At 38.9% G+C, this 24,330-nt stretch overlaps 1 protein-coding gene across 4 annotated transcripts in view; it reads left to right on the top strand.

The window, feature by feature from the left end:
* SLC10A7 (solute carrier family 10 member 7) overlaps positions 1 to 24,330 on the top strand; it is a gene marked incomplete at its 3' end in the record, with an annotated part of 144,118 nt that overhangs the window by 80,599 nt on the left and 39,189 nt on the right. For 3 of the 4 annotated variants that reach the window (XM_081999050.1, XM_081999052.1, XM_081999053.1), the window contains one exon: positions 15,136 to 15,171. The exons of the other annotated variant lie outside the window; for it this stretch is intronic. In XM_081999050.1, coding sequence (XP_081855176.1) covers positions 15,136 to 15,171 — 36 coding nt within the window. The remainder of the gene's footprint in view (positions 1 to 15,135; positions 15,172 to 24,330) is intronic. 4 annotated transcript variants of the gene reach the window in all.

The following is a 24,330-nucleotide window of genomic DNA, read 5'->3' as shown; positions in this document are numbered from 1 at the left end:
AAACCTTCAGTCCACATCTTTGCTCAGCCTCTACATGTACATTTTCCTGTTTCGACTTCTTTTAAACTGCAGCTATCAGAAAGAATAAAGTAGTGCATCACCTAGTAGAATACTGAAGTGATCATCCAAGCAATTTTCTTCTCCCCGAAGCCAGACAGCGAAAGCTTTTTATTACTGACTGACTGAACTTCCTGTGTGTGTGTCTGTCTGCCTAGGTTGCTAGGCCACCTCGTCGTCATCATTTGTGATGTTAGAGGCTTTTGATTGTAAGCAAACCAGAAATGCTAATTTAAAGATAATGTTTGCATTTTTAAAACTCCTGCATAAGATGTATAAAAAAATAACCCAGCAGTTTTATATAATTTTTTTTGTGTGTGTAAAGCTCTAGTAGGCGTCTGGCAGACTGATCATGGAACTCTTTAGTTCGTATACCTTCTCAGTAAAACAGTGTGGTTAAAAAAAACCACAAAAAAACCCACAACTTTTGAAGTCTTTTGATAGCTTGCAGCTCATTTATAGCACTGATATGGCAAACAACCGTTCCAAGTTATTGTTACTTTTAACCCACAGAGTGGTTATTTCTGCTCTGTGTATGAGCTAGGCTGATGTCCTTTGTGTCTGATCCAGAAATGAGAGGGATGATGGCTTTGTTGCCTGTTAATAATAGGGCCTTGATTTGCCCACTGCGGTGTTATGCAAACCTGCATTATGTGCATTTGTGTTGCCCATAATTGCTTCATAGATAAAAGAAACAGTTATGTGTAATTGTAAATAACTAAAAGTAGTTATTTTTTTTACTCTGTTGCATGTGTGTAAGTATGCAGCAAAACTTCAGGGGGAAAAAAGGGAATGGAGTCTTTTTCATACAGAAATTACACATAGAACAAAAAGGGCTGATAATAAGCTGCTGGTGAGTAAACTGGTGGGTCAGGATCCCCCCTCTGATGAAATACACTTTTCATACCCAGGCAGCCAGGAGCTGTTGTATTTCTCATTTGTAAGGTACCATCTGCAGGATGAGAGCAGGATCTGTAACACCAAGATGAGGCTATTTAACCCTTCCGTTTTATGGGTATTAAAACTGCCCTGTAATGGGCAACTATTAGTTATGAACAGCTAATACTGAATTGAATGATGGGTTGTTTTTTGTAATTTTCAAAATGGTTACAACTGGTAGATCACAATGATGTGTAACACTAATTATTAGGTTGCATATCTTGATTTCAACGAGGCAAACAGTGCACCTGAGAATTACTTTGAAAATCAGGTCAGTTAATCTTAGGATGGGTTAAATCTTGCTGCTCTCTCAGCTATTCACATGTTCAGGGTGGAGGTAGCAAGTGATTTATTTACTCTACAGCTTTGATGCAGAAGTCCTGTCTGCCACCCACCAGGTGAAACAGTTTATGAAAAGTGTTAGGCACACAAAATAGGCACAAGCAAATCTCTTGTTGGTTAGAAAATCCTAGAAATCCTCAGTAAAAATTAAGGGCCTCAGAGATATGTTTTGTCCCTTCAGCTAATGAGGTCCTGTGAATGTGTGTGGCATGTTCAACTGAGTCATTACAAGGGATTTCACTTTTAAAAGAGATCTATTCTACTTGTAGAATGAGAATTACTCTGGATACAGAGGACTGGGACCTTTGGAAATTTAAGTACACAAATGGTCCAATCCCATACTGTGAACTTCCAGCTTTGCAGTGGCTCTTTTGGAAGAGCATCGGCAAAGCCTGAGGAGGAGTCAGAAGGGAGCTACCTAGGGAGCTGGAATGTCCCTGAGGACAGAGTAGACTGAAGACTCTTACCCCGGAAAGGGGAAGGTAGAAATCTGCGCTAACATCTTTTAGTTGTTCCCTTGTTTTACCTCCTGTAAAGTAGGAAACACCTTCCAAGTTAATACTGTCTTGCCAAATCAAAAAAAAGCCCTTCTTTTGGGGGCTGTGATGGAAGTATTTTCTCCATTTGGTTCCAGTCTCACATGCCAGCTTCCTTCCCTGCCTAGACAGTCTCTGCTAGACTAGGACTGTTTTGTTTTCAGAAACAATTTTCCCCCTCTGGAAATACTCTGTTATGTTACTGAATCAAAGATCCACATTTCAGGGCAGACGATTTAAATGCAAAACCACTATTCCTATCAGACAGGAGAAAAGCAGGCTCCTTCTAATGGCAAGTTTGAGCAGCATAACCCGTACAGGAAATTGAAGTACAAAGCCAATTTTTGTTTGCCACCCCATCCTTTTCTTTCTCCCACACCCCCCCCCCCCCTTTTTTTTTTTTAAACAGTTCATTCTTTAGGCTGTCTCTGCCTTTTTTTTATGTTTTTACAACTCACCTGCTCTGGTACACCCAGAGTGTGCTGATGTTGCTGTTCCCAGGTAAACCATGACGTGCCGTCTTTGTCAGAGGACACTCCACAAAACACTCACTGCAGTGGACATGGGCTGAGGTGCCTGTTGCTGTGCTCAGCCTCACACCAGTACCCTGCCTCTCGCTGTGCTCGGGTGATGTGGGCAACGCTGGGCAGCCCGAGAGCCTTGCTAGGTGGCACCCCTGTCTCCTTGCAAGGGCAGATGGCAGATGTGAGCCAGGCAGTATAGACTTGTAGAGGTGAGTTTCAGGGAGGTGAATTTTCCTCAGACCTGCCAGCTCAAAACCAGTATAGGCATAGCTCTTTTGATGTGACAGCACTGTAGATTGAACTGGTTTCCTGCTTCCAAGCGGTTTTCAGTTTCTTCAGCGGGTGGAGTGAGCGATTTAGGATGCTATGCGAGGGGACAGGCTGCTATGAGCCACACCTTGGCCCAGTAGGTCATCTGCGACTTGAGCTATAGCACAGAATTTAACAAATGCACCATTCTTTTGTCTTGGATGTGAGATCTGCATCCATATCTAGTGAATAACATCTTAAAAATGAACATCTTTGAAGCAGGTGGTTAAAAAAATTTAAATAAATTACAAGATATTGCCAGACACATATGCCATTGATAACAAGAACAGGGGTTTTGTGTCATTCTACTACATATCAACAGAACCCTGCAGTTTCTTGTTGCAGATGTGCATATTGAGCACATTAAAATGTGTATTAAGCAAATTGTCTGCTCCACGGGGATATCCAAAACAACACAGAAGTTTCATGCTCTCAACCCTGTGTTTGGGCAGTAGGCAAGAAGATGGGTGGGTGAGCACTTGCAAAACCACAAAAACATGTCAGTAGGAGAAAAGAAGCAGTTTTTACTGATTGTATAGCCTTGGTGAAATGAGTAATAATCAGTCTAGTCATGCCGAAGTATTTTTGGAGTTTGAATTGAGAAACAACTTTTCTGCTGTAAAATAATTTGGCAACTTTAAACAGAATAAAGTTTCTTTTATAAGTAAGTGATCTTAATTTAATCAGTTAACTTAAACAAAATCACATTTCTGTGGTTTGAGGTTTTTTAACCTTAATGTGTTATAGTGTGTACTTGTCATTTTTGAGGCAGTTATCTGCCACAGAAAGATGGTTTATGGTCCTTTTTCCTTATTCACAGTCATTAATAACATTAAACTCGGGAACGCTCAGCGATTTATGCAGTTCAGTTCAGCTGAATACGATAATATCCCATTCTAACCATTAAAAACAGTTATCACAAGATAACATTAGGTCAGAACAGAGTAGGCTGTTTAAATTGTATTATTGATTGCTGCTTTGTGAAGATTTTCCTCGGTTGTGTTTAAACCATGTGCTTTTATTTGCTACTGGCTTCTAGAAAAGGTGGCCTGGCAACATAATTTGATTTGAGATATCTTGCTTTTGATGCCCGGTTGAAAGTATGTGCTTATGTAGTTTAATTTCTTATACATATTACCTAGTTCCAGACTTCTTGGAGGCAAGGCTACATCTTCAGTTACATCTTCAGTGGAGAGTATTTACTCATCTACTACAGAAGTTAGTATGAAAGTTAATGTTTTTATTAATTAATGTTATGAATGGAGGACTTATTCTGGAATTTATGCAGATATAGAAAGCAAGAAAGATTTGGCTTTACAACTGGATTTTCAATCAGTTTAGTTTGTGTGGGTCCTGTAGACATTTTGTAGTCTGCCACCCACCCTCCCCGGGGGGTGGATTGGTGGTATACCAGCTGGTGTGTTCTGTTTGTAAAATGTGAGATAATCGCTCCTGTAAGACTACAGTCCTAACGTCTGTAGAAATGTGTTTGGGAACACTGGAAAGAAAGAATAGATACAAGAACCGCCTCTTTTTTTTAACTCATTCATTAGGATCTGCATATTTTTTTAATAAAGCTGTTGCTTTGATTGACTATGTGTATATATGTGTTTGCATGCATTAAGTTTCTTCTTCAAGAACAATTTTATTTGAGACTGAACTTGCTGGATTCCTAGGAAAACAAAACCATTTTTTTCTTCCTTCTGTTTAAACCATGGTATTTGACTCCTCTTGAGTATGTATTCATTATCTTAAAATAGAAACAACCTCCCGTCCCTGTGCTCAGAACCAACATTATTGTTGAATCCCCAGGCTTAGGAGAATACTGGTTGCATTACAAGCAAATAATTTTCCATTCGGTATGGTGGAAGAAACTGACAATTAGTACAAAAAGAGTTAATCATATTACCCCTTTAAAAATACCCCTTTGTTTTGTCTGTCCTGTGTTTGTGAAAGAAGACACAATCAAATGGCAAACCTCTGTTTTTGTTCCTTTTCAAAAATCCCTGACAAGCCCATGACACAGGCTACTGCTGTAGCTGTACATTTCTATTCATTATTGATGACTTGGGGCCAGGCAGGCAGCACAGAACACAAGCAATATAGATTACCATATTGGGGGCTGGGTTTTGGGGGGTTTCTGTATACGTGTGTGCACACACACATGCGTGTTGTGCATTTTGGTTGGGTTTGGCCTTTGAAATACTCAATTCTGAGAGGAAATCATATCTGGGAATAATAGTGGGAACAGATTGAATGAGCTTTGTGATACATTTTAGTAAAACAATTCAGGGCACTTAGGCTGAAGGAAAAAAAGAATGTGTGAGCTCGCTTGCTCTCAAACTGATTATTAATAGCTTAACTTTCCAGCAGACTTGGAAATGATCCTGAAGGGTCCTGAGCATCATTTACCCTGGGGGCTTTGGAGGGCATTTTTCACCTTACAGGGTGGAGTTAGCACCTTGGCTGAGGAGACATTTTTCTAACAAAACCAATGTAAGCTGTCTATAGAATAATTATAGACAAACTATGCTGTTGGTTTGATTGGGGGGGTGGGTATGGTGTCTCGTTTCATGGATACCACAGGCCAAACCCACAATTTTGGTGAGTGTGAGAATTAATGCCAGCACTTCAGTGATATGTTTTAAGTGATATTTCTGAAAAGTAGGTCACCAAGAGACCTTTGTAATGTTAAGAAAGTGTTTTGCTACTAGTAATTTGCAATTAATCCTTACAGGTTTTTATTGGCATAACACTCCTGCCCATTATATAAAGTTTTTGTTTCCTTCTGTATGTCAAAGAGAGGTTGTACAGTGTTTTTTATACTTGCTCTATTTGAGGTTCTTGGCTTGAATAAAAATGAGGAAGATACGAGTTTATTTAAAAATAGTGTTTATGTTAACAAAATGAAATGTACTTTGGTTCATATATTGATGGTGCGTTTTTACAGAAACTGTTCTAAATAGTTTTCAGTTACAAGGAAAGCTACAGAAAGAAAGAAGTAGAATCAATTTTGATAACAGCTTCTAACTGCTCATTTCTCTAGTATTTGTCATAGCTTTTCTCTCAGGTTTCTGTAACTTTTCCCTTACACTTCTGTTTTCTTTCACGCAACTGATTATTCATGGCAGGAAAAGTTAATTTACAGCTTGGTTAATTCAAAGCTTATTGTGTTAAAATATTTTTTTTAAAACATTCAGTGGAATCCTGACTGACTGCTAGAGGGTGATTAGGTCCAGCTCAGAAAGAAGGACAGAAGAGGCTCGTAGGGACCTTGCTCTGTTGGATCTCTGATTTCAGACATCATGGTTTCAATTCTGTTTTACATGTAGAACCCTTTAAAGTGAGACTGGTGTAGAGCATAAAACCTGCTTTCTCTTGTTTTGGGAAGGAGAGGTGAGAAGCCATTCCAGTGGAAGAGGGGCACTTAGCTATTCCAAAAAGCAGGGTCACTCAAAGCAGAATGTTTGCGTAGTGTATTCCTTCCATTTCTGTGGTTCTGTTTCTCGTGACTCAGTACTCTTGAATGTGTTGCAAAATACAGAATCAACTATATGGCTACTTCTAACAGTGCAGGAACTTCTGTTGTAGAAGGAGGTTCTTTTCCCTGGAAGGTCCCACAGCACCATCTAGTGTGCTATCCTTCCATATTGCCCAGTGTGTTTGCCATAGCTGAGGTGCTGCGCCTGGCACGTTTTGCTAGTAACGTCTTCTCAGTAATTAAAATTCGGATTTGTTGGTTACTCGACATAGATCCAAAATACAAGAGGAATTTAGATCCTTTGTAACTTTCATATGCAAGAAAACAGACTTAAAAATTAGATGGAAAAATAACTTTTCTTCTAAAATGTGTGTTACTGCATTTCTGTTTTCTGTGTACAAATCAAAGGAGAAATTGTGGTGCATCCTTAACACTGCACTAACATACCCTGCACTTAGCATACACACCAAAGCATATAGCTGTAAGTTTATTATATCCTTATTAAACATTAAACTCTTTATCAAGAAAGGACCATGCTTACACTTACAGACACCCTAATCCTACAAGTTGTTTTTCTTCCTCAGTCCCACTGAGGTCATGCTGTATGGTGTGGGAACCTGCCTGCATTGTAGAAACTACCAGTTTGTGTCAAAAATAATTTTTGCAAAGACAAGGGGATCACTCTGAAAAATGCATGGGTGTCAGACGATTGAGAAGTTCCTTTCTCCTCTTTATGCCTCTCTCGGGAAAGCCCACCTAATGGCAGTGTATAAATTCAGTTCCTATGCTGACATACAGAGTTATAGTGTTCTTGTTCTCTGCTGACACCACATGAGAAATAAATGTGAATAGGAACAGAAAATGGTTTAATGAGCTGGAATTAGGAAAAGTATTGTACATATGAGGAAGTTTTAAAAGATTCTCATGGAGGTAAAGGAGAGGAAGAAAGTCTTGGGGCCAGGGATGATGATCAGCAAAAGGAACTTAAGAGGAAATGGGAAACAGCTGGAGCTACAGGCTTGGCAGTATCACTGAATGCACTGGGGATGTTAACAAGACAGCTGACTTGAACATGTTGCACAAGAGAGACAAAAAAAAGTTGCAGGAAGGTGTTACAAATTTGAGTGGGGAATATGGCTTGATCCTGTTGCAGGTAAGTGAGCAAAGGCCCACCAAAATCTCCTTTGGTCACGCACAGTGCTACGGAGCTGCTGCAGTAGCAGGAGGTTGCAGCACTCGGGAAGTACGGCCAGAAGCAGTTTCCCCAGCAGCACGCCCACCTATTGCAGGAGAGAGTCCACACTCTGCCAGACATCTCCTGTCTACCTGAATTTCATTCAGTTATTCTTACAATATTGCTAATAATAGGTTATGAGGTTTCAGGTTGTTTGATGGAAGCACAATTTCCAACTCTGATTCAGACTTTCTTTGTATTTTGTACATCATTTCAGATACTATTCCAGTATCACCTGCAAAGCCCCGAGAAGCTTTTATAGTTTTTTTAAAACTTCAGGGTTCTTACTAGTGTGTTCTGAACTATTCTGGTGCTGTGTAAAAAGAAAATTTGTCATGTGTTGAAGATGCCCTCTGCTGGGAAGCCAGGCAAACGAGGCTTATGTGGAGTTTTACCTTTCTGAAATACTCTTTTCAAACTTTTGCCTTAACTCTCAATCCGATACTGGAACCCCACCCCTCAACCTTACTGAAAACAATGCTTTCTTTTTTTGGTTTTATTCTTTACAGTCAGTCTGTGACAAGGGTAGTAGTATTGCTGCCAGCAGGTCAGATCACTTTAGTTTTAGTTTCTAGGTTCTCTTGTGTTGGAAGAACCAAATTCTGGCTGCATTTCTTTTGATTACATTTTGATTTCATACTTACATAAAATGTGTGTGAGGGGAACATCTGCAATTAGTAACTACTAATAATTAGTGGAAATGCTTTTAGTTTCTACTACCATCTGATGCTACTATGCTTTTTAATATTATCCTTTTTTAAGTATTATTTCCCTTCCCACAGTAGAGGCCACTAGGTTGACACAACTGAACAAAGGTGGTACAATGTCTGGAGCAATTCACAGAGTACTATGCATAATATCATAGTTGATATGAAACCTGATTTATTTTGTCCCCTCTGATAAAGCAAAAGGCATTTTGACATAGTGCTTCTAATATTACAGTTTTTGTTATTAAAATCCAATATTGGCCTAATTGGATGAGTTGCAGCTATTGTTGCGATACTTATTTATAATTATAGTTGAATTAGGGTTATGTGTAATTATATTTTCAATTTTGTATTGTAGTTCATTGCCTTGGTGTTGTACAATGTTTATGAATTTAACAAAATGTGGGAGTTTAACTTTGTGTTCTTTTCAATATCCTTTCAGATTTTCCTATTAATTATGGGGAGAATGGGTGTATTTAGTATCCTAAAAAGCATCAATTCATAAGCCTTTGTTCTTCCCAGCATTCAGATCAGTCATTTGTTGTAAAGCAGAACAATAAAGAACTAAATTACATATATTATTTTGAAGTTGTATAATATATTCAAGTATTCAAAAAACGTGTAGACGTGGCACTTCAGGACATGGTTTAGTGGGCAGGGTGGTGTTGGATTGACGGTTGGACTTGATAATCTTAAAGGTCTTTTCCAACCTTAATGATTCTGTGATTCTGTGATATACAGTTGTATAAGCCTTCTCAGAACTAGCAAAGCCATTGGAGTAGCTGTTAGGAATGGGGTGTATGGTAGGAGACTTTTAAAGACCTATGTTTTGCACCTGAAATAATTTTGAAACTAATAAAATTGGAAAACAAAAGGCAAGTGATTATTTGGCATCAGGAGCTTCTGTGATGTCCACCGGGGAACCACACAGGGACGTTGAAGTTGCATCATGGGGCAGTGACTGAAATTACAAGCACACCAGAAAGTGCAATTCTAACTTAATCTCTGAGATTGCAAGAGATAAACCCAAACATTTATGTCGTTTACATGGACATGAAGTTTGAAAGGGAGGAAAACGGATGTTTTATTGTGGAAATCTAATTCAACAAAAATTTTTTGTCTCCAGTGTTGTCTTTAAGTAGAAACAAATGAACAGCACAATTTGTATAGTCATGCTTACACAAAAATTAAAAACTGTTTAAAGAACCTGAAAAAAGGTTATCGCAAATAGATTCCTGCAGCCCCTTGATCCAAATACTAATGTGTTGAAATGTTTTCCAAATAATTTCAGTTACAGACTGGAAATAATTTTTAAATTATTTAGTACTTGAAAATTGAGATATGCAAAATTCAGAGTTTCCTGTGCAACCCTGTTACCAGGCCCTTTTCTTTTATGACCCCTCTTCATTCAGCACATACTGATGGTTTCGCAGGGACTTGTGCAGGGTATCCCAACCTGACTTTTAGTGCTTTTTGCTCTTCTAGTTTGGAACCACGTAAGTATATTTAGCATAGGGCTTTTTATCTTTTTCTGTGGTGTCTGTCAAGAGGTTCTGCACAGTTCCAAAGAAAGTGAGTGGAGACAGGTGGAAGAAGGGAGTAGGCAGCTCATTTCTGAAGATTTTGGCTGGTTATCCAGGTATGTGAAAGCCCTGTTTTACAATAAGCAACTTTTTACACAGGTGTCACATCACGATGTGGAATTGTGGAGCTGTGACCAGTCTGAGGGGTGAGGGTAGGGGAAATCTTGTACTCCTTCATTTGAATAGACTGACAGTCGGCTTTGAGTGCTGTCATGGTCTTTACAATCTCTATCATATTCTCGAAAACACTTAACAATAAGCTTTTTGACCTTTAGGAGAGCTCACTTTTTTCCGTTGTGATGGTACCCGATTTTTTGAGAACATCTGTTTATTTGTATTCTGTCAGAACTTTGGTACTAGCTATCTGTTGCTCACAAACATATCTAATTCAGACCTGGAGGCGTGGTTCTAATTATAAAGTTGTCTGCAAATTTGAAAAAGAAAGGAAAAAAGAAAAATAAAAGAAGAAATTTATTTTTCAAAAACACACTTGCAAGCGCAAAAGCAAGGAAGCAAATGGCATAAGAAGAAATAGAAATAATAAATCTTTCAAGGTAAAGTCTGTGTCTCATGTTGTAATCAGAAAACTGCACAGGTTGCGGGGGGAGGGCACGGGGTCAGGCTGAGGTTTTTTTTTTTTGTTGCTCTTTCTTTTCCAAAAAGTGCCACTGACTCTTGAAATAAAACCATGTGAGAAATACTGCTGTACACGGATGAAGATTGAGTTTCAGTTCTCATTCATGCTTGTCTTCTGACGAAATTATCCAGCGTTCATAGCCATTTTTCTCACACCTTACCGTATCAGTAGTGATGAAAATGCTACCCAGTTAACTTTTTACTAACCTTTATTCAGTTTATTACATAATGCAGCTTACACTTTTGCTCCTTTTGTGTCCTGCTCTGGTGAAGCATTCAAGAACATCTGTAGTTTTAAGCATGAGTAGATAATTTATTTCAAAAAATACACATTTTTCAGAACCTTGATTACAAGAACCTTTTTATTTCTAGACCTACTTCTTACAACAAATCAGACGTGACTTTGGTTAAGGTTTTTTTTCCACTAGTAATTGCCACATGCGTGTTATACCGATGACCTGTAAGAATGAAGAAAAATTGCATGGGAAATCTGTGGGTAAATGAAACGAAGGAAAGTTCACCTGTATTTCATGCCTCATTACAATAATCCTTACTCGTCTTCTACCATGTGTCCCTCTGGATCTGTGCCTGCCTTCCTCTTATATTTGCATAATTTCTTTCTTAATGATTTGCCATCATAGTTTCAAATCCATTATGCTACTTCCTTTCGCTGTCCGATTTGGCAGCCAGTTACATGTATTGATTCTACTTTTTTTTTTTTTTTTTGAGAATAAACACCTTTTTACTATCTGCTCTACAGCAATGCTGTACTGGATGAAACCTATAGAAAACCTCTTAACATCTTTATCTATACAAAGCAAATAACAATTAAATGGATCTCTGAGTATGTCTTTCCTGTTAAAATGTATGTTTATGCACATGCTTGCACACACAAACCTCTATTTAAACTCTCTTAATTAAGACATGTTTCATGATCTTTACTGTAAAAAGAAATGTGTTTACAGGTATCTGACTATTCAGACTCCTGTGTTGTATCAGTGTCTCGGGTCAGGCTGAGATTTTTTTCTTCCCTTTCCACTAAAACCATTGAAATATATTCAGTCAGTCTTTCACATCAGAGGTGTAAATGGATTTCTTGAAAGTTTTTCTGATGATAGCAAACGGCAGTCACTTTACAACTTTGACTCCATTGTGGGCAGCAGTTGGAAAGCTTAACACTCCACCCGAACTTTGAAGATGCTAAAACTGTATGATGACCTTGCATTCTCAAGGGCAGATGCTCAGCTTCTGCTGGAAGTGCTAATCTACAATCTGTTTATCTCCGTATACTATGTATTTGACAGCACTTGCCTGGAAAGCAAGGCAGGGAAAAGCGTAGTCAAATTTAGTTACTTTTTCCTCTCTGATGGTGCTAGTGTCCAATGGACTTAGAAACTATAGTCTTTAATTTTTATCTTCCTTTGTGCTTTTCAACTTGTCGTAGTCGTAGAAAGTAGCCACACTGCCAGGGTCAGAGTATACTCACCTTTGTGAAGCCTCTGCTTGCGTGTGAGCTGGACCATGTAGGGTTACTGTCGTCTTCCACCTTTTATTTATTCTGAGTGAATCAGATTTTGGTTTTACCTTCAAAACCTAAATCGTCGTCTATCAGTAGGCTTTAGCTTCAGTGTGCTCTATATACTATTCTTTAGTGGGTATGAATTGAGATGCATCACATAATGCTTATAAGCATAGTGAGGAGCACATTTCTAACAACGAGGGAATGTGTTGAAGCAAGGCAGCGTGTACAGGGAAAGGTAATATCTTTTGTTGGACAGATATACTTTAGTCATGTAAACTCTTCTTCAAATCTGAAATAGAAACCTGAAGAGAAGGGCTTTTGCACATAAAAGTAGGTTGGTGTTTTTAGATAATATATAAATGGGCTTTATGTGCCCAAAGTTTGTTCTTTACCAACTCCATCAGTCTGTCTGGTAACAGAGGTTCCCTCCCCTAACAAGTCTTGCCTTCCTTGCACCCATAAACCATCGTAGTTACCCCAGCACTACTGACTGAAAAAAAACCCTTGGTTTTAATGTAATCCCTGTGGTTTTTCAAACTGGTGCTCCTTATCAAAATAAAACATTAACATCAAATTACTCTGATTCAGCAACAGCATCTGTTTTTTAATATGAACTTGTCTGTTCTGTCAGGTAATTGTTTAGCTTCCCAGGGAGTTGTGTATGTGTTGCAAATGGGAAAATTCAACCTTGTAAATCCTTTCTGTGGTGAGGCAACAGGAAACTTGCTTCTGATTATTAAGATCACTGGGTTTAATAGAAAAATTTGGTAATGAATTGCTAGAATTGACCTTTTGAATGCTAGACTTTCAACAAGCTCAGTCAGGAATCTATTTATGATGTATACCAGCATTCTCTTCATCTCTGCATACAGAATTATGAAGAAGTGTTGTTGTCACAGAGGTAACATTTCCTTTTGTGACATTATATGCTTTGAATTAGCAGTGGCTGTTGCCCATTGTGTTAGTATCAGCAAGCTTCTAAAGCAAATATATACCAAGTCACGGGTCCCATCCTAAAGTGGAAGAACACCATCTTTATTTATCAACCAGATAAAGGGGAAAGTTGTTTTAGTTTGTTTTGTTGATTTTTGGTGGTTTTTTTGTTTGGTTTTTTTTGTTTTGTTTTGTTTTTTTACTTTTGCCTTTTTTTGTAATGTATAAAAGCGCTATGAAATGTACTGAGGCATGAAGCGCGTAAGAAATGACTAATGGTCCTGAATCAATGAGTTCTTTCAGATTTAGAGGAGAGCTGGCTGTACTCACCAGCTGGCCATGTGCTTTCTCCTCCTTACAGTCAATGCTCACTTGGAGTACAGTGATACTTTTGGTGTACCACTCCCTGCTCCATCCATGCTCCTCTTCGCTGATGTGAAGGTCTGAAGGTGGAACACTGCTGCAGTGGTGGTCTGCCATACACAGGTTGCTTGGGGAATACACAGGCACTTGGTAACATTTGAGCTGTACAGTGTAGTTGCCAATAGGGAAAGAGGAAGAAGGGGAAAGTCTGGCTCACGTATTCTTAGTAGTAGTTCATAAAAGCTGGAGTTTGGTCATTCTGATGAATTGGCTGTTGCATCTACATTACACAGCCCTTATTGTCAGTTCTCTGTTGTAAGCATTGTAGATGCTACTGTATGCAAGTGTCAGTTCAGCTCTTAGTGCCTCCTCCCTTCCTCAACTTCTGTTTCTTGCTCTACAGCTGATATACTTGAACACCTATATTTCTTCATAACTGTTACCTGCATTTTCGTCTAGGCCTCCCTGTAAACAGTGAGTGACTCCCTGAAGCAATTCTTATTGCTTCTACTACTTCTCTTTCTAGACTTTTATGATCTGTCTCAGCTGTGACATTTGCAAAAAGATAAATGATTATGGATAGCTAGGCTGTGGGGCAGTCAGATATGGCATATATTATTTATTTCAAAATATGTTTTTAAATTCTGTAGAGCCTTCAAGTTCCACAGCTTAACTGTTGCCTCCTCGATCCTCCTTGTCTGCTATCATTTGTGGCATTTACTTGTTGCATTTTGTTTTAAGAGCACACTAAGAACTCTCTGTGCCTAATGGGCTGTCTGGATCCGAGACTTTTTGTGGACCCAGAAAGCAAATACAAAACTAGCCGTATAATGTTTTTTCTTTATGTTAGCTTCCAAAAGATTGAAGTAAGGCTGTGTTACTCAAGGTTAAAAGAAAAGCAAGGAACAACTGCTTTTTTTTTTTCCCCCCCAATTGTTTTTCACTTGGAGCTAAAAACAAACAGAAAGCAAGCATCCTTTTAGATGGATGTGAGTAAGTTTTGGTCTTTTGTCCTTTAAACAATAAAGTTTGTGAATAGCTGAAAGACTAGTTATTCTTGAGACATATCTGGGTGAATAATAGTCTTGCCTTTGAGAAGTTCTGAGCAAGCTTTGTGACTTAGCATGCATTAAATGATAGAATTATTTTATTGAGCAATAATAAAATATTGAAGTCAGATGGAAGGATGATGGGGAATTGCTATTTGCAGTTATGAAACTGATGCATGTCATGTTAACTCCCAACCCAAACAACTCATTTTAAGATTTGCTCTCATGAAACTTAAAATCTTCTGTTTTGTCCAATCATCAGCTTTAAACCTGTTCCTTGTCAGTGAAGACAACAAATCTTTTTGCTTGTGTCTGCCTGGGGGATGTGGAAAGCTGAGGTGGTCCTGTGTGATTAAATTAGATGAAAGACTTGCCTTCTACCAGTGAGACGCAAAGTCTAATCAAGTGAAATGAGTTTTGAGATCTCAGCTCCTTTCCTTGGGGAATATCAGTTTACATTACACAGTCACAACACCTAATTCATCACAGTTGATGCAGCTTTTGCTTAGAAGAGGACCTGGGACTGGATAGCATGGGACTTGATCACAAGTCTCCCCCCTAAGGAGGAGCAGCTTAGTGGAATTAAGATACAGCACAATGAGAGGAGTGCTTTAATATGTTTTTTTAAATAATTGATCTATTCTGTATATCAGATCTTTTAGAATAGAGGGGCTTAGGTGCAAAATAGGGAAAGCTAGAGGTAAAAAAAAGATACTTTGTACTGAGTATAGTTTATAAAATTATTGACATGCAGATGTTAAAGAACATACACAGCGAAGAGCAAAGTTGAACTTCTTGTCACTTAATTTCTGTGATGTGGAATGATGTTTGTTTATTTCCATGCACTAAAGGACACAGAAGTAAAGAGTATTCTGCTCCCCTGACTAACAGACATATTATTTTTTTCTTATTTCTTCCAGGGCATTGTCATAACTCCACTCCTGCTTCTGCTTTTTGTAAGTATGTTGATCTTAAGATGTCTTTTTACTGGGTAATTTTGCACCTATTAGACAGTATATTTAAGATGTAAATTTGGGTGATCTAATGACGCTTAAATATGAGGAAGATTTTTCTGGTCAGTATTTGAAATAAGCTGCCTCCCAGAAAGGCCATCAAAATGTGTCACAATGAATGCAAAGGCTACCTGCACTTCATTCGAAGAGGACCAAAACCCACTGTTCTTGGAGAACCACAAAACCATATGTGACTAGCCAGGCTGGGTGAAATATAAAACCTTGCCAAGTAAGAGGGTCACTCAGGAGATCTCTTGGAGAGCTTTCACATGCAGGAGCTGGACAAGGTTGTGACAATCCAAAATGGATGACAGGCCAGTTGGGAAAGCACTGTTCAGATAAACAGAGCCTCGCTCTTGGGCAACTAAGCCCATGGGTATTTTTGTGGTAGCAGTTAGTGAGATAGCAGCAGCAGCAGCAGCAAGACAAATTACTGGAGCCCCTCTGTACCACTAAATGTGATGCTGCTTCATTCCTGTTAGTTCAAGATTTCATTTTCATTCGTTAGTCTTCAGCCAGGGCCTTGGTTCCATACGGTTCATGGCAGAAGAAAAGGGAGAAGACCAAGTTTTAGTTCTGTAAAGCTATGGTTATTAGTCAACGTACAATGAGGAGGCTTTAACAGATGGGTAATGGTGCTTTAGCAAGTCCTTTGTCGGTTATGCTTGTGGAGGATTTGCTGGCACAAATGATATGGTGTGGTGTGGTATAGTGCAAATTGCTGAGGACTGTGGCTTTGTGACGAGCAGGGAAATGGGGCTGAAGCACTTCAGGGATTTCAGGAGAGGTATACGTTGCCTTCTATGTTTATCTTACTAATTGTATGTAAGCCAGCACCCTGGAAAGGGGGGTAAGTGTGAAGTTAGTCTGAAACAATTTGTAAATGGCGTGCAAGTGGCACACTGTTTATAGTAGGGATGCTTAAGCAGCATATGTACTGTATACAAATATAGCCGTGTATACTAAACTGGGATAAATAGTACTGTGAAACTAACTGTAACATTATCAACTACTGCTTCAGTAAAGCTATGCAGGAAGATTTTTATTTTACAGTGTTTTTATTTACTATAACAAATTGTAATTCATCTGATGTAGCTGTGTTTACACAAGAACTGCTTTGTCTGTATCATGTATATATCAATACACACTAGCAAAGCTTTCTTGATATACTTGGGACCATAGACTTACTGTAGGTTGAAAAAGATAACTGTTCTAAGGAAAAAAAATGGGTGTTTTGTTACTCTTGCACTGAATACATTGATTCCAGATGATCTGCCTCACTGTTTTCCTGTCTTGTATGGAGTGTGTTTCTTCCACAGGCATTCATCCAGAGACCTGTACCTTTGTTTCTAAGTGACTGAAACCTCAGCTCTTTTTACTTTTGCTCACTGGCAACTTTCACCCTGCTATACCTCACTGACTTTTGGTGCTCTGCATAGCCAAAAGGGGCTGTTTTCTGTAGAAATTGAAGTGTTAAGGAATGATCTGTATACCTTTTCAAGCAAGATAAAGGTCTTCCCTTTGGTGACTTTACAGACAGATAACAAGATATTCTGTCCCATAAATTGCAGTTTTCACTGTTAATTCTCAAAAGAGGTTGTAAAACTAGTTTAGACTAGATATTAGGGAAAATGTCTTTACTGAGAGAGTGGTCAAACATTGGAACAGGCTGCCCAGGGAGGAGGTGGTGGAGTCATCATCACTGGAAGTATTCCAAAAACGTGTAGATGTGGCACTTCAGGGCATGGTTTAGTGGGCAGGGTGGTGTTGGGTTGATGGTTGGACTTGGCGATCTTAAAGGTCTTTTCCAACCTTGATGTTTCTGTGATTCTGTGATGATATGGAGCTGTTCTTCTTGAGGAAAATACACACATGAATTTTTTTCATCAGAGCAATAAATGAACTAGCCTGGGCATGGGGGAAGTTACAAAAGCTGCATTTTTTTGTCACAAAGCCCAAAACTTTAGGACTTCTCTTGGGGCATATAAATATTTATAACTCCTTGAGCTCTTTGCTGAGGACTTGGCACATGAAAAACAGCCATTCTGGTCAGCCCAGCAGCACATCTTGCCAAGATGAGGTCCACCTTCTCTGAAGGTTCAGTTTATCCAGTGGCAGGTATATAGGATAGCAAACTAAATGCGCACGCCCTGATGCACTGTTCCTGTACAGTCTGTGGTTTGGACTGCTGAAACTTTTTTTTCTTGTGAACATCCCTAATTTTCTTTTGAGTTTCCCTGATACATCAGGCCTGCTCAACATGTAGTGGATTCAAGCACACAGTTCATGCACTTCTGTTCATTTGTTTCCAACCTGCTGCTTGATCATTTCATGTGGTACGGTGTAGTTACTGTGGAGCAAAAAACACTGACTAGTAATTTCCTGGTTATCTTTTCTGGACCATTCATTAGTTTAGTCATGCAATTTGGCCTTAGTACTTGGTTAATAAAGGGTGGAATTTTCAAGTTTCAAGATAAAACTCTTATTTATCTCAACAATAGCTGAGCTGGCCTTCTGAATACTATTCAGGGATCTTTGAAGTCAATGGCTTCAGTGAATTTAATTCCTGAATTTGGTACTGCGAGCATTAACTCTTCCACAGAGCCGTACTACGATAGTCTGAATGCTATATTGTATTAGTGATCCTATTTTTTAGTCTCCCTGTATACAGTGTGTAAAACACCCTTAGTGCTGCCAGAAATAAAGTACATGGGTGCCTGTTAGCTTGTTTTTGTTATATAGCTTAATCTGTGGTTGCTGTTATGGTTTAAATTTTGCCTTATGTGCACCAGAGAATATAATGTTCTGAGCTGCCTTTTCTGTTCATAATTGCCTAGTAATGCAAATGTAAATTGTCTAAACAACATTGATAGAGACATGTTGATGCTTATAATAAATAATGCATTTAATGCAAATAATTTATCATCTTAAATGAATGGTGTTGAATATAAGATCGTCAGTTACATTTCTGAAAAGTGTATTTCTACTATGGAACTTCTGGTGTAAAGTTTACTCAAAAAAAAGCATTCTAAGGGGTTCTGATTGTTCTAATGAAACCTTAAATACTGTGCACATAATTACCAGACTGTATCCTTGTGAGGATGCCTAGTTAGACTTTAAAGGATAGCCACCTTCACCATGGATACCTCTGATTAACATTTTACCTAGTAAGAAGCTGTCGAATTTGGCTTCCAGATGCATTAATCTGCAGTATCATATTAACCCTTATTATTACAGTTAATATGTTATATTCCCAGCAAAGATGTTATAAATGGGCAATGTCCCATAAACTATATATAATGAATTAGAGTTCATGTATGTGGTGAGCGGGAGTGTTGAAACAAAGTGCTGTAAGATACATCAGTTTCAAGTTAACACGGTGTTATGCTGTTCATATTTCTTTGCAACATTCTGCAGTGTTTCATTAATGGTGATTAGGAGGCTGTGTACCAAAGCAATCAAAGGAAGATGTTGTCTGTCTTCCTTTTGTCAGGTCATATACTTATCTGAAGCCAGAGGTAACAGATTGATCATGAAATATTTTAAAGCAGAGAAGTCAGTTTTATTGTCTCAAAGGCATTTGGGAACAAAACCCCACCAAGTAGAAATTGAAGTGTAGGCTAAATTTTGCTTTTGGAAATAACTATATTGCTATCAATAAATAACTATGAATAGGTTAAGTAATGCCTGAGGACGGTTGTCACTTGGGTAAGACTGTCCATCTTTACTTATCATACGACTTGTTCTCTATGTTCAGCTTATTACAATTACCAAAGTAAAAAACTAACAGTTTATGATTTGTAATAAGTTTATGATTGGAATTCTTAAGTATGCTGCATTTGGGCACATTTACATTACTAAAGACAGTTAAACAAAAGTTGTCATCGTACTGTGAAGATAATAGTGCTGTGATCTCTTTAATAACCTCGAGATGTCAGCACCTTTTTATGATGTCTCATTTGAAAGCACTGCACTCTGCAACAGTTGTAGCTGTGTTGTGATTTTAGTCATGAAAAACAGGAATATGTATGAATGCAGGTTTATTTTTGTTGGGGAATTTCATATGCCTTTGTATTGCACAGGATGGAGGCCAACCTCCTGGAACCTCAGCAAGGTCTTGCATTTGCCCTGGAAGCAGAGTGAGCACAGATACTGTACTACCACGTAAGAGAATGATGCAGAGCTCTGTTCCTTTCCAGCTGCATTGGGATAGAGTTGCCCTCTCTGTCCTTAAAGTCAGTTGAGCGTGTGGACTGGCAATTTTACCAAGCCACACAAGCATATGATTTTGTTGTATTTGGTATCAAAATACAATAAGTCAGTCATCTGCACACCTGTTGGAGCCAAATGTGATGCTGTGGGTTTTATGGCATGGTGTCCCAGCTCTGCCACCTTCTTGGTATTACCCTTACTGTTGAGACTCAATGCCTGACAGGTATGGTCTCCTCAGTCGTTCAAGCACAGCCGGTTAGCTATCAAAGTAACAAAAGTCAAGGTGTGTGAATCTATGTATTTTTATTGAAAGCCATCAAAGAAAATGTTAGAGATAAAGTGTTTTCCATTTTTATGTACTTTACATTCTTCAGAAGCATGCTTGCAAACCAGTTAACATGGAATGTTAAAGAGCCAATGCAAAATTCATGTGTATTTTTAAAAATATGCTTGGCAAAAATCTCCATGTAACTGTCACACATTGCTCCCATGTTTGCTGTTTTACCAAAGAAGATTACCATGACATTTGTGTCAAAATCCAATCTTCCCAAGGCTTTATCAGCTTGCTCCTTTTCTTGATTTATTCAGTGATGTTTTCTTTTCTGGTACCCTCTCAAGTTTTTGAATTTTATAGTAGGTATTTTTAAGGTGACATTGTAATGGTAATGCCATAAGCACTAGAAAGTAGCGTGCTGAAAGAATTCAGGAGTAGGCAAGTGAAGGAAATTCTGTGCAAGTATCACAGAGAAAACAAATAAAATGACTAGTGAATAGGGACATGAATGAAACTAGAAGCTGATTGAAATGCTGAAGTTAGAAGCTTTTCTCTATATTCACAATCCTTAAATTAAAACATTGTTTTAAAAGTTGTTGATACGTCTCAAATTTTTGCCAAGTCTTCTCCAGTCTCGTGTATTTCAGATAAATCTTTCTATTAAAAGCAGCTGTCATTACATATATTTTTTTAAACAGGATTTCTACACACTATGTCTTGTTTTTCCTCTCAAGCACTTGGTAAATGAGAGTTGTTACCAGTCAAATGAATCATTAAATATGCAAATATTTTAGTAGCTGGAAAGCCTTGGAACTTGATAAGGAAGTTGCAGCTAATGGATTTCACTAGTATGTGACAAAAGGCTGATTACATTGCGGGGGGGAGCAGCATAGTGCATTAGCTGTTAACAGACCGACTCATTCATGTGGAAGATTTAAAGTGCATCATTATTTCTACCTGGTTATTTACCTCACCGTTTCCTTTCTCTTTAATCACTGGGAAGACAGAATTCTCTGATCTGATCCACACCCTTTACAATTAACCAGAACTTTTTAATAACTGCCATGAAATATTTGCTTAATCATTTTGTTCCTTTTTCAAATTCACCTTTTATGGCTTTGTTATATAAATTGCATACGAATAACAGACACAGAATAACAGGGGCCCTCCCTCTTCCTGACATGCACACGCAAAGTATTGTAAATTTGTCTAGATAGAAGACTCTAAAATATGTAATTTTTCTGTGGAGGACTTCCTTTTCTACTTGTTTTTGCTCTCGAAATTTTCATCTATACAATGCTAGGGGAGCCTTTTAAGTACACATTCTGCTTCTATGCAGCAGAAGCCAACCACACATCTTAACAGGGTCATAGAACCAGGATACCAGGAGGATCCTGTCCCAACTCACCAGTCAGCCTCTTTTCCATGCTCTGCAATTCACCTCAAAACTGAACATGATCCAACTTAAAAGTAAGGATTTTTGCTCTCCCTCCACCCTTGCAATACTAGAAACTTGTGTTTCTAATGAGCAGAAACCTAATTTCCATTAAGTATTTCTGACAGGTGTTTTACCAATTTGTTTATGCTGCCAATGTTAGCAATGAATAGCACTTCTCTGAAATATATCACCTTGGCTCAGTTGTAATGTACCATCCTATCCTCTTACTCAGTCTTCAGTCAGCTAGGCTAAACAAGCCATGCATTTGTAATCTTTAAAACATAAATAAAAAAATTAACAAATCCTTTATTCTGAGGTGTTTTGTGCACCTATTCCAGTTTTAATTCCTTCTTCAGCCCAGGCAATAAGAATTGTGCACAGCAGCACAGTGTTCTTCACAAGGGCTTATCCAGGCCTTGTGCAATGTCACAAGTATTCCCTCCTTGATTTATTTATTTTTTTCTGGTACGTCACAGCGGCCTTTTTCATGAATACATAATATTCATGGTTCTTCATTATCCCATATTTACTAATCTATTTCTTTCCAGTTAGTCACCCCCTTGTTTGCAGCAGAATTTTTGGATGCTAGTCCTTAAGTCTCAGCTCTCCAAGGGTATTAATCATCTAACTCCCATTTGGGTACCTTTGGGTTGTGCACTTGATCTCGTTTCTTTACATTAGCCCTCGAGATCTTTGTACTATGGTAAAGTGAAAAAGCAGCTCCATTGTATTTCAGAATGTGAATGCCTATGGTTATTTTTACAGCTCTATAAAAGGCTTTAAAATAGAGAGGTATGTGTGGATTGGCTTGGTATTTAATGTGTCATAAGGGAACCTAGAACAAGATGAGGCATCTGTGATTACTTTAACAAGGGTACCCCAAAATATACAGTGTTCTTGCCCAGGCTGGGGGGAGGAAGTTGACAGATTGTCAGCTTTTCTTTATTCACAGTTCTGATTATGAAACTTCGATTTTTATTTTTTTTTTTAAACAAACCTGGAGACTATATGTAGACATGCAGGGTTTTTTTAATGTTTGTGCCAAATCAATTCCTATGGCTACAGAAGCATACAGAATATGCAAGAATTTGCAAAATATACCAAAAGACCAGAACACCTCTTTTCTTTAGCAGAACTAGACACTTATGTCTGCCTTTAAGAATAGCAATGAAAGATCCATTTGTTAAAATACATGACTGCCAAACCATTGAACGTGATCTCTGTTATACCTTTAGCCCCTTCTTCTGAGGTAAGAGACAACTTGCAATTTTTGATAGGCAAATTTAAAAGCTGTATTTTAAAATTTAAATACATTCTTTCTAATACCTTCAATTCTGCCAGTGACATTGAAACCTATTTGCTTTGAATGCCAAACCCTCCTTCTTCTCTTACTATAGAAGCTTCATTCTCAGTGATCTGCCTGCCCTTCTCTTCCCTCTCCTGCTGTTAGCACCCATTAGAGGTGGACAATTTCAGTACCAATGACTCTTGGTCTGTCTCTGGGAGCTGGCATCTTTTATACAGCTTCTCTGCCTTACTTACCCAGGTACCTAAACACTCTGCATGTGAATGCCTTTAAAGCAGTGGAGTAGCAAGGACATCCTGGTGACCTGCCAGCTCTGTTCAGACTGCTGTGAAATGTTATGTAGAAATGAGCGTTTCATCTCTTTCGGCCTCCTGCCTGAAATCTGAAGCTGGGCACTGTGGAACTCATAGGTGCCCATCAGCGCTGTTCCCGTGGAGTAGCATGGACATTTCCTACTTCCAGAGCCTCAGCACGCTTACAGTTACTGTCCATTGCAGTGTATTCACTGCAAAGCATTTCCATTCGCCAAGTACCTGGGTTACTGAGGGCAGTGTGCTACTGCAGCGTAGCATACCGCAATGACTCGGTCAGAGTAAGGGTTCTGGAAAGAGTCCAAAGCAAGGGAGGGCTTAGTTCAGCTGATCGCTCTTGTTCGTTGTCCTTCATTACTGAACTGGATCCCTTCCACATCATTTCTAAAAGTGCATCACCTTCCATGTCCTTCCTGTAACATGGCTATCATCCACAACAGGACATAAGGGGTTTATAGCGTGTGGGGTGGTCGAGACAGCCTCTAAGGCAGCTGGATCTGCACTGGATGAGGGTAACCAGAAGTAGTGATGATACAGCGTTGAAGACAAAATTTAAAAAGACAGGTATCAGAGTAGCCTGACTTGAAGGTAGAAATGGAAAGCTTGAATTAAACATTTCGCATGAGAGAGCAACCAGTGACTCTCCCCCTCGGTTCTGCCCTGTGTTCACCTGCGCCTCGCTTCCTCGTCTGTGCTTAACAAAGGGCAAGGCTGAAGCTGGCTGATGGTGTACGAAGAGCACGAAGACGCAGCCTGAGGAAAGATGTTAATTGCAGGAGAACACGGGAAGAGTAAGGCCCCAAAGGACAGCTGCCTCCGAAGTGGACTCAATATGTGCAGCACCTGTGGCACTGGATTAGAACTCGGTGTGACTGGTAGGAGGTGTTTCTTCTGAGTCAGTGGCACCTGTAGATGTGGGAACACCCGCGGTGATACCTGCCCGCTCGGCCAGAAAGATGAGAACGATGCATCTGGCTTGCGGGGGCAGGTTAGGCCAGGAAGTGGAATTGTCTTGTTTTTATGCAGGGAACGTTTCTTTTGTTTGGTTGGGTTTTGCTTTTTGTTTTTACTACACCCAGTTAAATATATCCTATCAATTAAGGATAAGCCAATGTTTCTACCACAAACTCGTAAAGAAACCCACTAAATAATTTGCCAGGAGTTCTTTAAAACAGGCAGTCTCTTGAGAAGAAAGGTCTAGGACTAAATTAGCAAGAAAGCCGCAGGTCAGGTTTGAAGTACTGCATGGTGACAGAATTGTTTGGAAAAATTTGCCTGGAATTCTCTTTCATTACAGCCATACCCAGCAAACATTTGCAGAAGGTACAGTTCCCACTCATCTCAGTCGTCCTTCTGAAATCACTCACATTATTTGCATGAAAAGTGCCTTTCCCTAAGCAAGAATTTGCAGGGTCTTTTTTGAATAGTGAGTTAATTCAAGCAGGCCTGGCTTACTAATGAACCTTTAACCAAAGTGCTGCTATCCAGAATAACAATCACTTTACTATATCAAACTTTTGTTTGAAAAATGTTCTAAAATAAGCATAGACAATATGCTGGC

The sequence above is a fragment of the Phaethon aethereus genome, assembly GCF_964289735.1.
Source record: "Phaethon aethereus genome assembly, chromosome: 4".
Taxonomy (NCBI): Eukaryota; Metazoa; Chordata; class Aves; order Phaethontiformes; family Phaethontidae; genus Phaethon; species Phaethon aethereus.
Note: the sequence above shows the minus strand (reverse complement) of the source record. Positions and strands in the feature narration are given on the sequence as shown.